At 43.2% G+C, this 16,575-nt stretch overlaps 1 protein-coding gene across 1 annotated transcript in view; it reads left to right on the top strand.

The window, feature by feature from the left end:
- The window catches only part of LOC130357375 (uncharacterized), a 31,952-nt gene extending 17,282 nt beyond the window's left edge, over positions 1 to 14,670 (top strand). The window contains exons 4-6 of the mRNA XM_056560064.1: positions 11,437 to 11,668; positions 12,839 to 12,965; positions 14,600 to 14,670. Of these exons, the coding sequence (XP_056416039.1) occupies positions 11,437 to 11,668; positions 12,839 to 12,965; positions 14,600 to 14,670 (430 nt within the window). The remainder of the gene's footprint in view (positions 1 to 11,436; positions 11,669 to 12,838; positions 12,966 to 14,599) is intronic.
- Positions 14,671 to 16,575: the final 1,905 nt, after the last annotated feature.

Genomic DNA, 16,575 nt, shown 5'->3' on the forward strand with positions numbered 1-16,575 from the left:
CAGGTGGAACTGGATACACATACTACCAGGAGCAGACAGGTTTGGCACACATGTTAGCCGGAGCATGTGGGATTAGACACACATGTTGCGGGAGCAGTGAGGAGTGAAACAAACACCCAACAGGAATGGGCGGTTATGGTCGAAAATTTATCGAAAGTGGGCGGAAGCAGGATTAAGAAAACAGTCCCACACAGGGCATTTACCTGTGATTTCAATAAACTTTTAACGCATTGTCCAGACAAGTCAAAAGATTAAATCGCACCAGATCTTACTTCTGAGACATGCTGCGATTGTGAGTTACAGGGCGACCCACTTCCCAGCTGTCTCTAAAACCTGACCCTTTTACTGAGTAAAAAAAGGTCAGACAGAGAAGCTGGCAGGGAAGCGAAGAGCCCTGCTGCGCACTTCACAAGGTTATAACTCACAATTGCAGAGCGTCTCAGGAATGAGACACGGTGTGATCTAAACTTTTAATATGTCTGGACAACATGTCCATAGACTCATAGAAAGTTGCAGAATCTTGTAATATCTTTTTATTGGACAGCATGTTAAAAGTTTATTGAAATAACAGTGATGATTTAACCCTTGATACAGCTCCATGTGCAGTGTAATGTAGTCGATGCAGGCTCACAATCCCAGCTTCATACATTGCTGAATCTTCTTCTGCTCACTTTGATGACCAGCGTTTCATGTATCTGACTTTCAAGCTCAGGCGAACGAGATAATCCTATGTGCTGACACACAGTTTGCTTACTAGAAAAAAAATACATATATTTCTGGGGGAGGATGAAGCCACAAGCAGAAGTAGACAGTGTTAGGAGGACTACTGCCAGAAGATGTCAGCGTCTGAAAAGAGAATCAACCACTCCGAGAAATGAGAATTGTCAGCTTGTCCAGGAGATTTCTGTCTGTCGTGTTCTCTGTTACGTGATGTCCAGTAGGATGTACCCGCCAAGCTTTTATTTGTCAATGTTACTCAATGAAATGAAAATATCCTAGGCAGGTAAAGATTCTCCTGCAGATGAAATGCACATAGACACGTGCCTGTGCCGTATGCTGGACGTGGCAGCATAGGTTATTTTTGGTTATTAGGTAATATCAGAGAGAGGCAGGGGCGTAGCTATAGGGGATGCAGAGGTAGCAGTCGCAACAGGGCCCTGGTGCCTAAGGGGTCCCCAGAGCACATCTGCCCCATATTATAAATTGGCATTTTGGGTCCTGCTGCAGATTTTGCATATGGGCCCAGAAACTATAAGTTACACCTTTGGAGAGAGGAGACATCAGTCCCCTTCTTCCCAGGTGGAAGGGGGCAGGGGGGGGGGGGGTAGTTCATGTGTAAGTTTTGGAAGAGATGGAGGTAAAATTTAGGCAAATCAAGGTAGTAATGTCACATGTCCAGGCTTACCCTAGGGCAACGTTTTTCAACTAGGGTACCTCTAGCTGTTGCACAACTACAACTCCTAGCATGCCCAGACAGCCAAAGGCTGTCTGGGCATGCTGGGAGTTGTAGTTTTGCAACAGCTGGAGATGCCCTGGTTTGGTAATCCTGCCCTACGACCTTGGTCTCCAAACTGTGGCTATTGGCTGTCCGCACATGCTGGGAGTTGTTGTTCTGCAACATCTGGGGGTCCACAGTATGGTGACCACTGCCCTAGGGAGTCCAGTTAGGTTACCTTGGCTCCATTAAGATACGTTCACAAGCGGGTTTGCAGCCTTGACTTCAATGGGGTCTGCTACTATTTCCCGCTGCGGAAGATCCGCTGAGGCTCTAAACCCTTAGGCTATGTTTAGAATTTCTGCACAAAATTTCATGAAAAAATTCTGCCGGAATTTAAGCCGAAATTAACTGTCCATCGGTTCTGCCTGCAGCCATCCTTATAGAGATCTTTTTATGCATGGATTTATACAGCTACTACTACTACTTCAGTGGGTGTTGTGTTAATCTGTATGCAGTGGTTGGCTCCTTGTGACAGCTCATAGCTGACAGAATTTCATAATTTAGTTCTATGACTGCTCAAGAAAAGCAAGGAATGTGTGGCTCTGTATCTGAAAATCTAAAGTCTAGAACCTAATATATAATAAAATTGTCAAGCACAGAATTTTGGACCACCTGAATAAAATACAATGTACTTTAGGTAAAGTTTTACCGAATGCTGGTTGTGGGCTGCGAGGGTCGTGATGTCACAGCCACGCCCCTCATGACTTCACGCCACGGCCCTTTAATGCAAGTCTATGGGAGGGGGTGTGGTGACCATGCCCCCTCCCATAGACTTGCATTAAGGGAGCATGGAGTGACATCTTGAGGGGCGTGGCCGTGATGTGAAGACCCCAGCACCCAGCGTTCGGAGCAAAATTTTCTGGACGATGGGGCAGTGGAGTACCCCTTTAATGCCCTAGATCATCGGAGGTAAAATTATGAACCTCTTCATTAGCATAAACCTAACTAGAGATGAGCAAACTTTTTACATCTGTTTAAGTTCTCTATAGTACAACATGACATGAAATAACCCTTAAAGACATGTCTAACTCTGCCTAAGAGCTCTAAAGCCCTGTATAACACTACTAGTGTCACCTTGAAATGTGTTCAAGCTGTTTTTAATTGGTAAATGTCAAAGTTATGGTGACATGTGGTAATCCATGGTAACTAATAGCTTGTTTAAAAACACACTGCGCTATGCTTTGTAAAACTAAAATAAAGGTGCATAAAGTGTCCCTGGTTGTTGGTAGAAGCCTGTCTGTGTTAAAATGCACACAAAAGAATCGGAAGATGCAATAGCAACAGGTTTTGAGTCTGGCAAGGGAAGACACAGTGAGGGGCATTTATCATTGTAGGTGTAAGTGAAGCATTTATCATTGTAGGTGTAAGTGAAGCATTTATCATTGTAGGTGTAAGTGAAGCATTTTTCTACACCTTTTTTGTGTGCTGGTAATGTGTAGGAGCACCACATTTATTAAATGGTCGCAGAAAATTTCATAAATTTTGTGGAGGATACACTTTTTCTGAAATTTTACTCTTCACATACACTATGGCCGACATTTATCATTGTCTTTAGACTGGTTTTTATGTCTACAAAAGGCGCAAAAAAGGCTCAAGCAGGGTTTATCTGCGCCTTTTTTGCGCCTTTTGGTTTACACATTTCTGCTGATTTTGAGTTGCAATCCACTGATTTTGGCAATACACATGATATGGAAGGGATTTATGAACTGTGCCTTTTTGTGAAAAGGTGCAAAAAAGGCCCAAAGCCACTGAAAAGTCTCCAAAACTACACCAGCCCAGACTTAGCTTAGCTTTTTGGTGAATATGAAAAGAGAAATTTCAGAAAATGTGACCTGCACAAAATGTATCAAATGCTCTGTGACATTTAATAAATGTGGTGCTCCAACACATTACCAGCCCACAAAAAAAAGGTGTAAAAAAATGCTTCACTTACACTACAATGATAAATGCCGGCCTATAAATCTAAGCTAAGTCTGGGCTGGTGTAGTTTAGGGACTTTTCAGTGGCTTTCCGCCTTTTCACAAAAAGTTGCAGTTCATAAAACCCTTCCATATCCTGTGTATTGCCAAAATCAGTGGATAGCAACTCAAAATCAGCAGAAACGTGTAAACCAAAAGGCGCAAAAAAGGAGCAAATAAATCCTGTTTGCACCTTTTCTAGACACATAAAAACTGTCTAAAGACAAGAGATAAATGTCGGCCAATGGATTTTTCCAGGAGTTCCAAAAATTTCCCCAGGGAATTTCAACAGGATTGGTGTCCCAAAATTGGAGAAATAGCTCTTGTATGAAAAGCCAAAAGAAATGATATATTTTTGGGGGATCATGGGTTGTTTATGTGTAGGCCTGGTGATGGTGGACTAGTGGTAGTTTTAGGCTGAGTTTCCACTTGGTTTTTTTTCTGGCAGTTTTTGAGCCAAAGTCAGAAGTGGATCCATAAAGGAGGAGAAGTGTAAGTCCTTCCTTTATATGTCCTATTCCTTTTGAATACACTTTTGGCTTTGGTTCAAACACTGCACTGGCAGTATTCCAAAAACTGCCAGAAAAAAAACAAGTGGAAACTTAGCCTTAGTCAGCAGTTAACAGGCTGTGGTAGACTTGTTATAGTAGCAAGAAAACTGCCGGCAGTGCAAGTCTGGAGGGATCTGCAGTATCCAGTGGACAGTAGGCAGTATCTGACTGGTGGTAGAAGTAGTAAACTGCGCACAGCAGGTAGTGGTGGACTGGTGGGTGTTGTAGTAGGTTGCAGACAGCAGGCAGTGGTGGACTGGTGGGAGTTGAAGTAGGCAGCACACAGCAGGCAGTGGTGGGCTGGAGGAAGTTGTAGTAGAAAGTGAACAGCACTCAGTAGTGAACTAATAGGAGTTGTAGTAGCCAGCCGATAGCAGGCAGTGGTGAACTGGTGGTAGATGTAATAGCCAGTGCACAGCAGGTAATGCTGGACTGGTAAGAGTAGTAGTAGCCAGTAGACAGCAGGAATTGGCGGACTGGTAGGAATTGTAGCAGCCAGCAGACAGCAAGTAGTGGAGGAGTGGTGGGAGTTGTAGTATCAAGCGGACAGCGGTGGACTCATGGGAGTTGTAGTAGTCAGCTAGAAATTGGGTAGAAATTGTTAACCTCTTTTATGTCCCAGTACATGCATGCAATATATTAAAACAGAGAAAATACATTTGTAATGTAATAAACCTTAGAGAGATAGGCCATTCAGAGACAGACTTTAGACAGAGCAGCAACCTTTGTGACTATAGCCACCCAATCAGTGTTTAGAGTAGCAACAGATGTTTGAGACACAACAATTTTATTAGGATCAGTTTTGCATATCAGGGTTTTCATTACAGCAACAGGAGAATACAGCAGCACACTGCTAGCACAAAGATATAGATAAAACATGAGTATATAGATACAACATGAAAAGCTATACAGCTATGGTGCAAGAAATGGAAATATAAAATTATGCAGTTATGAAAAAGTGAGATACTTAGCTTGCAATTTGGTGGCCAATTAGCTTGGACCGTCCCACCACGGTAAGGTGACCTCATTGAGACGGACCCTACACTATGAATATGCCTCTGTGTGAACAGTTCAGCAGGCATTGCAGGATCTGAAACATCAGACAGAGCAGCAGCCTTTGTGACTATAGCCACCCAATCAGTGTTTAGAGTAGCAACAGATGTTTGAGACACAACAATTTTATTAGGATCAGTTTTGCATATCAGGGTTTTCATTACAGATATTTGCAGGGACATTGAGAGTCAGTGGTCAGAATAAATCTAGGGAAAGATTCAGGGTTGGCTAGTTATGCTATGTTTTCATAGTCCTTTCCTGTTCATTATCTGTCTCCTTTAATTCCAGACCGCCCTCTCTTAATCATCCATTCCCATCATCATTTAGTTTCTGATCTTATTCGTGTTAGTTGTTGCAGCCTGCATTGATGTGTTCTTTAATATATTTGTTCTTGTGACTATCTGGTTGGTATAGAATTCAGCCCTGCTTTAAAGGGGTACTCCGCCCCTAGACATCTTATCCCCTATCCAAAGGATAGGGGATAACATGTTAGATCGCCACGGTCTCGCTGCTGGGGAGCCCCGGGATCCCCACTGCGGCACCCCGCTATCATTACAGCACAGAGCGAGTTCGCTCTGCACGTAATGACGAGCAATACAGGGGCCGGAGCATCGTTACGTCACGGCTCCGCCCCTCCTGACGCCACGCCCCCTGCCATAGACTTGCATTAAGGGGACGGGCCGTGATGTCATGAGGGGCGGGGCCATGACGTCACGCTGCTCCATCCCCTGTATCGCCCATCATTACGCACAGAGCGAACTCGCTCTGTGCTGTAATGATAGCGGGGTGCCGCAGCGGGGATCTCGGGGGTCCCCAGCAGTGGGGCCGCGGCGATCTTACATCTTATCCTCTATCCTTTGGATAGGGGATAAGATGTCTAGGGGCAGAGTACCCCTTTAAGTCTGGGGGGTATATGAGTACTGGCAGGCATTGTTAGGACCCAGGAAAGGTGACTACTATAACTGAAGTCTAAACTTGCTGTTTTGACAGCAGAGTTATTACAATATCCTTGACATATACCATCACTTTCTGTAGTAGGGAAACCATTTAATGCTTTACTGTTATTTAGTAAAACTTTTGACATGTCGTTCAGACTTTGGCGAGGAAAAAAAAAAGGTGCATGGAGACCACTGGTGGCAGGAGGGAACATACACATAGTTACCATACTTATACTTGCTTTTTTTTATTTTTAATTACCCATGTCCTGACTTATCCCGTTCAGGGAACAGCAATCACATTTTAATATTACCCTGAGAATGCTAATTTGATTGTACGTTAACTTTTTAACGGAAACTGTTTAACTTTTAAATATTCAAGTGAGAGATGTTGAAAGTTTATCAGGAATATAAATGAGCAGGAATATAAATGATCCAGTCTATATCGCTCAATGGCATATTTCCATGATGTTATCAAGTTAAAATTATAAAAGAAAATGAGCAATTCTTAATTAAGACAGAGGGTAATAAATCAGTGTCTAATCAGACATAATCAGGCTAATTTCTATAATTTTAGATCAGTTAGGAGGTGGGAAAGATATATTAGCGGGGAAAATCAGATAAAAAATATGTTCTCCTGGTAATGATATTTCAACAGCCGGCTGAAAACCAAGCAACACTTTGACCTGGAGCTTTCCTTTTTCCCCACACATTAGTGTCATGGTTAGGCCTCAGGAGAGCAGCATATTGCTATTTAAAGGGGTACTCCGGTGCTACAGGGTTCTGAACATTTTGTTCAGAACACTTGGAGCTGGAGGACGTGATCGTGTTGACACAGCCACGTCCCCTCGTGCCGTCACATCGCGCCTCCATTAGACATGTCTATGGGATGGGGAATGTCGATTGGCACACGTGACGGCAAAACCCCTGACGCTGTTCTAAACAAACGCCGGGTGCAGCAGGAGATCGAGGGGGGCCCAGCAGCTGGACCCCCGCGATCAGACGTCTTTTTCCCTATCCTTTGCATAGGGAATAAGATGTCTAGCAGCAGAGTACCCCTTTAAACTGTCTTAGGTCTAAACAAGGAGGGGGAGTCTATATGAGGGGTTTTGCAATGAACACCTTAAAATGTCCCTCATAGGTTTATGGAGTGTAGAGAATTCCAAGGTCGCAATCCCAGAGTCATCCCAGTAGCCACTGCAGATAGGTTACAGTAGATATTTCTGAACTGTGGTAGCAGAACCAATAACCGAAATTCTGGTTATTGTAAAAATCTGGGATCTAGCCTGGCCTGAAATTTATGCGACACTATAAGATAGATACAGATTAGTAAAGGCAGTGTTCGATAGGTAGAGTCAGTCAAAAGTTTTGGTTGAATCCGAAATAGCAAATAACATAAATAAGAAATAGCATAAATAAGAAATAAGACTCAGAAATAAGAAAGAACCAAGCAACCTTTTGCTCAGGAATGGTAAGGCAGACCTGAGCTGGTTGGTTAGCTATAGGCTGACCATCAATCAGCTCACATGTGCCTGTCCCTTTAAGATAATGCTTGGACTGTGTGCCACCATGGAGAACCTTGATATATGGACAGGGTTGTTAGCCACAGTGGTAGGGGCAGTGGTCACCATCCAATTATAATCATACTGTATGTACTGACATAAATCCCTTTTGAACTGAAGTAGTCAGCAACTTTTAGAACATCTTGTCTACAAATTTTATGCATCACATAGGATTGCTTATCTATATATTTGGATCCAAGAACTGTATAAAGAATTTCTAAAGAAGGCTTGAATACTTGGGACATCACTAAACCAGAATAAGTGACAATCACAAGTTACGATAAAGGAATGTTGAAGGGTCACTGTCCTTTCAAACACCTTCCATTAGTTTGCTAGACAATGTAATTCCTAATATTTTTGTAAATCATTTCATTTACCTAAAATGACTCCTTACCATCAAAAAACAGCTCTTGACCACTAGGTGTCTCACTTCTTAGCATTCTGCTGTCCATGGCCTGTTGTTAAAGGGGTTCTCTGGTGCTTACAGATCTTATCCCCTATCCAAAGGATAGGGGATAAGATGCCTGATCACGGGAGTCCCGCCGCTGGGGACCCCCGGGATCATGCACGCGGCACCCCGTTTGTAATCAGTCCCTGGAGCGTGTTCGCTCCGGGTCTGATTACCGACGACAACAAGGCCGGCGGCGTGTGACGTCACGCCTCCGCCCCCGTGTGACGTCACGCTCCGCCCCTCAATGCAAACCTACGGGCTTGCATTGAGGGGCGGAGCGTGATGTCACATGGCGCCGGCCGTGTGGTCGCCGGTAATCAGACCCGGAGCGAACACGCTCCGGTGACTGATTACAAACGGGGTGCCGCTTGCAAGATCCCGGGGGTCCCCAGCAGCGGGACTCCCGCGAACAGGCATCTTATCCCCTATCCTTTGGATAGGGGATAAGATGTGTAAGCCCCGGAGAACCCCTTTAAGGGAATTCTATCTTTAGTAACAGACACCGCAAGATGGATGGCAGGAAGTGGAAGCAGGGCTTTGTATGTGTTTTGTGCTGGAGAGATGGGAGAAAAAAAAATACCTACCTTCATCTGTGAGTGTCCAGAGGATCTGTGCTGTTCAAAAAAACGAAAACCAAGGCTTTCCTATCTTCGCAGTAGCAGAGATGAGGATTACCCTTTTCTTGCTTTACTGTTGCTGTTTGTTTCATTTTTGCACAAAGCAACTTGCAAAGCCAGAGAATGAATAACCCCTTCCCCCTCTACATGTATATATTAGTATACTGTGTAAATCATCCTCCAGCAAAGTGCAAGACTGTTTCGTCCAGTGCACTTCCTCCAGCACTATGACATGTCATAGCAGTAAGGACTAGATACTGTGCTGTGATTGGTCAGAGAAGTCAAGGAAAGGAAGCCCTATGTGTGAACTTATGGCAAACAGTCCAGGACTGGTCCCGCCCCCCGAAATGGACAGAATAAGAAATAGGGAACTCTTAGTGGCTGAAAAACAGCAGTGAGGGTACTAAAATCATCTTGTCACTTCTCTGAGGGGTTCATTTAACAAAAAAATTCTGTTTAAAAAAAATTTTTTAAACAAGAGGTAACCAAACGAAAGGCCTAATTTTTACATGATTTTACATTGATGTATGAACCAATAAAGTTGTGGCAAACCCATCAACACTAACCAAAAGTATATTTCATATCATTGCCTTGTCAACTATCTGATGGTGTCTGCAGCTTACATCTGACCTTTTGTTTCCATTGCTCTGCTCCAATGTTGGTTGCTGACTATGCTACGTAATGGACATCTATAGTACCAAATGGATCGCATTGATTTAATGGGGTCTGTCAATAAAGTTGTTGTTAGCAAACCCATCAATAGTTACAAAAGTTAAGTATGTTTCATATTTTTGTCTTGTCAATTATCTGAAAGTGTTTGTAGTTCATATATCACATCATATGAGCTAAAAGATTCCTTTAAAGGGAACCAATCAGCAGATTTTATCATATATAAAATCATTATCCTCAACATCCCCTTACCAGGTCCCGTTTCTCTGGCCGTGGTCTCGCCCCCTTGCCTTCTCTTGCTTAGGGAGCAGAGCAATGACGCGACTCATCAATCAAGACCCGGTCGGGTCCACATCCAAAGCAACGGGACCCGGTAAGTATAAGTATGGGACTACTTACGGGGTGGCCAGGGGGAGACTTTATAACTTTATGTCTGCAAAATCCCTGGGGGCAAAAACATCCCCTGGGGATGGTGAGGATAAAGATTGTAACATATTTAACGCATTGCCAAGTGTTATATATGCTACAATCTGCTGATTGGTTCCCTTAGTGTCACAATGAAACCTACTACACCTGATCAGAATGGTAAGTCCAAGTGTGGTAACCTTGGGGGATAAAGCCTTGTGGGGTGTAGGGTAGTTAGGGTGTTGCTGTTCAGAATAATAAAGGGCGCTGTTAACCCTTGTCACTCGTGACGCCAGGGTGAGGGTTAAATACGGTAATCTTGATAGGCCTATTGCCACCCTTCCCAAGAGCAATAGGTGAATGTAGAATAAAGGATTGTCCACAACCACTGCTTGCAGGAACTTTTACTGAAGAATTTCTGTACATGCAGCAATAGTAACAGTCCAAATAACAGAGTCTCTATAGATATAGCTGAGCAGCGATTGACAGTTGGTTGGGATCAGATAAGCTCAATTTAGCTTCTCAGAGATTTTGTAGCATAGATCTGCTGGATTTAAGGGTGCGTTTAGGTCCAGTGATCTTGTGGAAAGTAGCGGGAATTGCTTAGTATAACCGCTTTGTTAGAGGCCGAGGCTGCAAAGCTTTGGCCTAGTAAATTGTCTTGTAAGCTGCGGAGGTCCTACCTCCTTCAGAATCAGCAACCCAAGAGAGCGATCAAGATGGTGCAGCTCCCTTATATGGGCAGGGGCTGGCCGTTTTGGATTGGTCCATAACAACTGTCACTCACTGTTACATTGCATTGTGGGTGAACACGTCATGAGAACCACCAAAGGTCCTTTAGGTTCAGAACTCTATGGTTTTGCTAATCACATGACCCTCAGGTCCTGCTACGCTGAACAGGTAGGCATTTGAATATATACATATTTATACTTCTATTTATATGAATTTCTATACAAATACGAACCAACTAAGGGGTGACGAGGGGATAACTAAAGAAGAGGGGACCCCGACGTTCCTAGGGACTCTGACTATGGGGACCTCTATAAAGGCACAGTATGAAATACGGTACCGGGACACCACTCAAGATAGGGGCCAGAAGCTAAGCAAACAGTGCTGGGCAATAGTGATAGGTTTGGGGAATGTCACATCTGTGCTAGTGTTTCTACTGTTCTGCGCCAACATTGGAGCAGAAGAACCAAAATGGTTGTTGGATCTGCTACATGATGGACACCTATGCTACCAGATGGATCCTATTGATTTTAATGGGGTCTGTTGAGTTTTCATCTTTGTGTTTGATATTTTATCAGACAAAGCAGCACATGCTATAAAAGTGTCATAAACTGTCTAGAGTAGGAGAAAATCCTGTTAGCAAACCTCTCCTGCTCTGGACAGTCCCTGACATGGACAGAGGTGTCAGCAGAGAGCACTTGTGGTCAGACTGGAAAGAACTACACAACTTCCTCTGGAGCATACAGCAGCTGATTAGTACTGGAAAGGTTAACATTTTTAAATAGAAATAATTTACAAATCTGTTTAACTTTCTGAGCAGTGAACATCATGTGACCATGTGAGCCAATGAGACCCCAAAAGTCTCCTCTATACAGTGAGGTACAGGGGAGGAGTTAGTAAGTCCACAGTTAGTTTCCAACATAGTGAGAGACACCTGAGCAAAAGTGTATTGTGTGTCCTAAGCAGAGGCCTACTTCAGCTTTAACCTTTCTACTGGTCATCCTACAGGTGTCACTTGCAGGAGGATTACATGCCCCTGCAGAATAGTTTACAGTGCCTTGGAAGGACCCTAGCAACCAGAATCTACAGTCTACAATTCCGTCCGGTGAAAAGCACCACGAGTCTCAGAACGGAAACAAGGCTCTCAAGGGGTATACATCACTTTCACACCATAGCCATCTGTCTGTGTAACAACATCTGCACAAGCTCAGTAAAGGCTGTTATCCGTAACCCGACGTCGGTGCGTTTATTTGCTTATTGTGTCTTGCCCAGGAAAAGCTGCCTCCCACCTTCGGACCGTGGATCGGATTAACAGTGCCCTGGTGTCATGAAGGGAACAGGTTACGTCTACTAACACCCAGTGGCTGCCGCATATGGATAAGACCATTCTTTTAGCAGTTGAATTTCAGCTGAGGAATATCCCCTGCTAAAATTCCGTAATGTGCACTGTGCAGCGGAATCCCATTACCAGCACCAAAATTTCCAAGTGGAATTTCAAAACGGAATTCCACTCGGAAATTCTATAGTGTGAACCTAGCCTAAGAATTTTTTTTACCAAAGAGCTAACTCAATGGAGAATAGCCAATAGAATCAGTATGGTATCATCACATTATAAAGTCATGCATTGGAATGAACCAAAAACAGATGCTCTGCCTTCAAATACACCATTTACTCCTCTCCCTCTCCAAACACATACTCACTTTATTTTATTGGAAACCTATGCACACATTTAAAATAAAAAACAAAGTATATTAGATGTCCAGAGGAAATTTAGTCTGGCCCCTGGCTGGTGCGCACATCAGGCAGTGACGGAAGTCCATTGGTTTTCCTTTCAATAACAAATTCATCTTTCGAGGCATTTCTCTGAATCTACAGTCTGTTTAAAAAAGTGATCTCTCCGCCGTATAAATCTCTGTTTTCACGATACTGTAGAGGTTTGAAAGGTGTCGTAGATCAGCATAGAGCTGCAGTACGCAAAGCGATTGTCAAGATTCCATGCCCTGGTATGATGTCCCAGATATGAAAAATGACCTAAATAACTCGGAGACTCTTCATCAATAGGCTACCCAGGGACGTGGTGCCAAGGTTTAATAACACATTTATTGATCATCCCCGGGACTCAATGCATTGTTTATTATGCAACCGCCTTAGAAATCTTTTTGTAAGTTGTACTGTAAACTTCCTCCCTTATTGTACAAATATACAACTCAAGATATAGTGTAGATAAATTATCATGGCGGCAAAAAGGAGTTGTCAATTAACTTAAGAAAGAAATAAAAAAAATACAGTCTGCTAAGATGATAAAATAACACAATACAGTAAACTCTCTATACTCTATACTGACGACGCTCCGGCTTAACATACTTTCCTATATCACATGCTTTCAGTACTATTCTAATGGCGTCCTCAGGGGGCACCCTGCAGCCAATTTTTGGACTCAGCGGTAGTTGGCACAAGACCACCGTATCCAGTCACTGGCTGCAGGGATGTCAACAAAGGCAGACGGGAGGACCAGAGCGGCAAAAAGGATAAAACAAGTGAGTACAGCATCTTTTAGAATATTGTCACCCCTTTTATTATTGAAGTGGAAAAAGGGGCTCCTGTTCTGTACTGGTCCTTCTCAGAAGTGTAAATGCTGTGGCTACTGCAGTGCAACTATTGACTATTGTTCCTTAGAACCTGACACCACACTATCATCAGTTTATACGTGGGCACAGTAGGTAGTCATCCGACAGTGTAGATCAGTGGTTTCCAAACAGACTCCCTCCAGCTGTTGCAAAACTACGACTCCCAGCATGCCTGGACAGCCAACAGTATGCTAGGGAACACTGTTGTAGATAAAGTCCTTGTGGATTTTGCAGGACATCTCACGTTACAAAAAAACAACTTCCAGCAAGCCCGGACAGCCTTTGGTGGTCCGCGCTTGCTGGGAGTCGTAGTTTAGCAACAACTGGAGACTCACTGGTTGGGAAACACTTTTGTAGATAAATAGTGTATTACCCCTTCTTCGTAGGTTTCGAAGGACACCTCACGTTACAAAACTGTGTGATAGCCTGGGGGATGTAGGGTATGGGGAGTGTAGCTGTGCAGTGATTAAAGGGTGTTTGTTAACCCTTGCTATTCGTGACGCCAAGTTGAGGGCTCCTCAGTAATGCTTGTCCTACCGCCACCCTTCCCAAGAGCGATAGGGAGGTAGATAATAATAGATTGTCCACAACCGGAGAGTTTCCTGAAACAGGATTAACTTTTACTGAAGATTTTCTGCAAGCTTCAATAACATAACAGTTTCTATGCATACAACTGCTTTCCTTGGAGATTGACAAAGTAAGTATTGTGCGCTGTTCCACTGGATTTAGGGGATTTAGTTGCAGTCCAGTAGTCATGCTAGCTTTAGTGGGATTTAGATAAGAACTCATGGTTTTAGTTCAGTTGAGGTCGGTAGGTTTTCAGGCCTAGCGTGTCTTTGAAAGTTGCGCAGATCCATCCTGCTAGTCTGGCATCCACGAGAGCAGCAACCCAAGAGAGCGATAATTGGCTACAGCTCCCTTATATGGGCAGGGGCTGGACTGGAGCTAATTGGTCCATACAGATATCAATTACCATTACAAAGGCTTGTGGGTAACACGTGATCCAAGGACCTCCAAAGGTCCTCTAACATACCATAGAGGATATTAACATGGTCACATGACCGAAGGTCCTGTGACGCTAAACAAGGTAAGTACTATACATCATTATAAAATATATATTATTATTAAATATATACATGTATTAATATTAGAGAATTAGACTTGAGGAGAGGTGACTAGGGGATGTCCCACCTGAGGATGGTACTGGGACACCACAACTGCGACTCCCAGCAAGCCAGGACAGCTTGTGTCTGTCCAGGCTTGCTGGGAGTCATAGTTTAGCAAGAGCTGGAGGCACACTGGTTGGGAAACACTTATGTAGATAAATAGTTAAGTCCCTACTAGATAAAGTCAGTGTAATACCCCTTCCTTGTGGGTTTCGAAGGACATCTCACGCTCTGTGACATTTGAGGTCTGGTAAGATTATTGCCCTCAACCAGGAATACATAGAGAAGAACAATTTAAAAGTCTAAAAGACAGGCCGGTATCAGCTGTTCGGTGCAGCTACTGTAATACGATTTACTTTTCTCTACATCTTTTCAAAGAAGCCATAGAAATCTCTTTACATGAAGAGGCTGTTAACATCGAGCAGGAAGAATGCATTAAGATAGCTTGAAGGGCAAGTCTTCTGTACAGAGGAGCTGACCGCAGATCTACAAGGTACTGCATGAGGACTTTATAACTCCGTCTTTATAACCTCAGATTAAAAACCACTATTAAGGACTGCTGGAGCAGGAAGTTCTTAAACTCCAATACACTGTAGTGTTGTGAAGTCGGATAGCATCTAAGGCTAGGTTGACATCTGCGTTAGGGGCTCTGTTCAGGCCTCCATAGCAGATGTCATTCAAAAGCGGTAAAGGAAGACAGTGGCCCTCATTTACTAAAGTCCAACCGACTCTTTTTGTCGGTTACAGGGCCTAAATTTTAGTCGCAACGTCTGTGCGACTATTTATGCGACCAAATTTTACACCGCACAACCGATACTTTAGAAACCACTCGGAGTGTTGTTGTTTTTTACTCGGAAATGGGTGTGTTTTATGCAAAAATGGATGTTTTACCGACAAAAAAACAAAAAATACTCTGAGTACTTCCAAAATCACTCGAGAAAAAGTGTGAGTTTGCCTCACAGAATAACCGACAGCCAGGAGGCCGAGTGAAATTCCAAAAATGGAGTGATTTCTAACAAGGAACTGTTTACCATTGTGTTTTGTGTGACTTGCTTTGAGTAACTTGTTTTCTAACCTGAAAACATTTTTGTACAGTTCAACACTATTATGAATAAAATATTGAATGCTTTTGTGATAATTTATGTTTATATATATTTTTTCTTTTTAACACATTTGCAATATTAGGTTTAAATCAATATAACCCCCAAGCTGATAAACAAGGAGAATTGTTGTAATGTTTGAAAAATTATAACACATGAATACTTTTGATTCATGAAAACATTTTTAAACAAACAAGTCTAAACCATTTTGACTCACACAACTCATTTCTTTAGCTCGGAGTTTGTGCGACACAATTGACTAGTGCGACACAAATAAACACGCGACAGAAAAATAGCTGACATGTGCGGCAGAATAGTAAATAAGCCTGAAAAAAAAAGACGAGTGATATTGAAAACACTTCAGAATAAACACTCCACTCTTAATAAATAAGGGCCAGTAAGTCTGCTGTATGTTGGCCCCCACAAAGCCCAATGGGCTTCTGTCATGATGTCCGTTCAATTGACTAATTTGACAGGACATAATGGGGGAGATTTATTAAAACCTGTGCAAAGGAAAAGTTGCCCAGTTGCCCATAGCAACCAATCAGATCGCTTCTTTCATTTTGCAGAGGCCTTGTTAAAAATGGAAGCAGCGATTTGATTAGTTGCTATGGGCAACTGGGCAACTTTTCCAATGGACAGGTTTTGATAAATCTCCCCCTGATGTGTTTTTGGTCCACTTATTTAGACAGATTACGCCATGGAGTCACAGTTGTGAACCCAACCTAACCTAACCTCTCCTCCAGTCCTCATCACCCCTGGACACTGTCACAAACAAGTCCCTGGTGTCAGAACATTGGGGGAGATTTATCAAAACCTGTCCAGAGGAAAGGGCTGAGTTGCCGATAGAAACCAATCAGATCGCTTCTTTCAGTTTTGAAAAGGCCTCTGAAAAATGAAAGAAGGAATCTGATTGGTTGCTATAGGCAACTCAGCAACTTTTACTCTGGACAGGTTTTCATAAATCTCCCCCATTGTCTGTAGTCATGCCTTGTAGGAATTACAACCTATAGCAGTGTTTCCCAACCAGTGTGCCTCCAGCTGTTGCAAAACTAAAACTACAACTCCCAGCATGCCTGGACAGCCGAAGGCTGTCCAGGCATGCTGGGAGTTGTAATTTTGCAACAGCTGGAGGCACACTGGTTGGGAAACACTGACCTATAGGAAGAACAAGGAGAGGTGAGCATTTTCCTGTATGGTGTAAGGAAGCAGAGAAGGCTCATAATGCTGCGTTCTTACAGTTATTCCTATGTA

Source organism: Hyla sarda, chromosome 2, assembly GCF_029499605.1.
Source record: "Hyla sarda isolate aHylSar1 chromosome 2, aHylSar1.hap1, whole genome shotgun sequence".
In the NCBI taxonomy this organism is placed as follows: Eukaryota; Metazoa; Chordata; class Amphibia; order Anura; family Hylidae; genus Hyla; species Hyla sarda.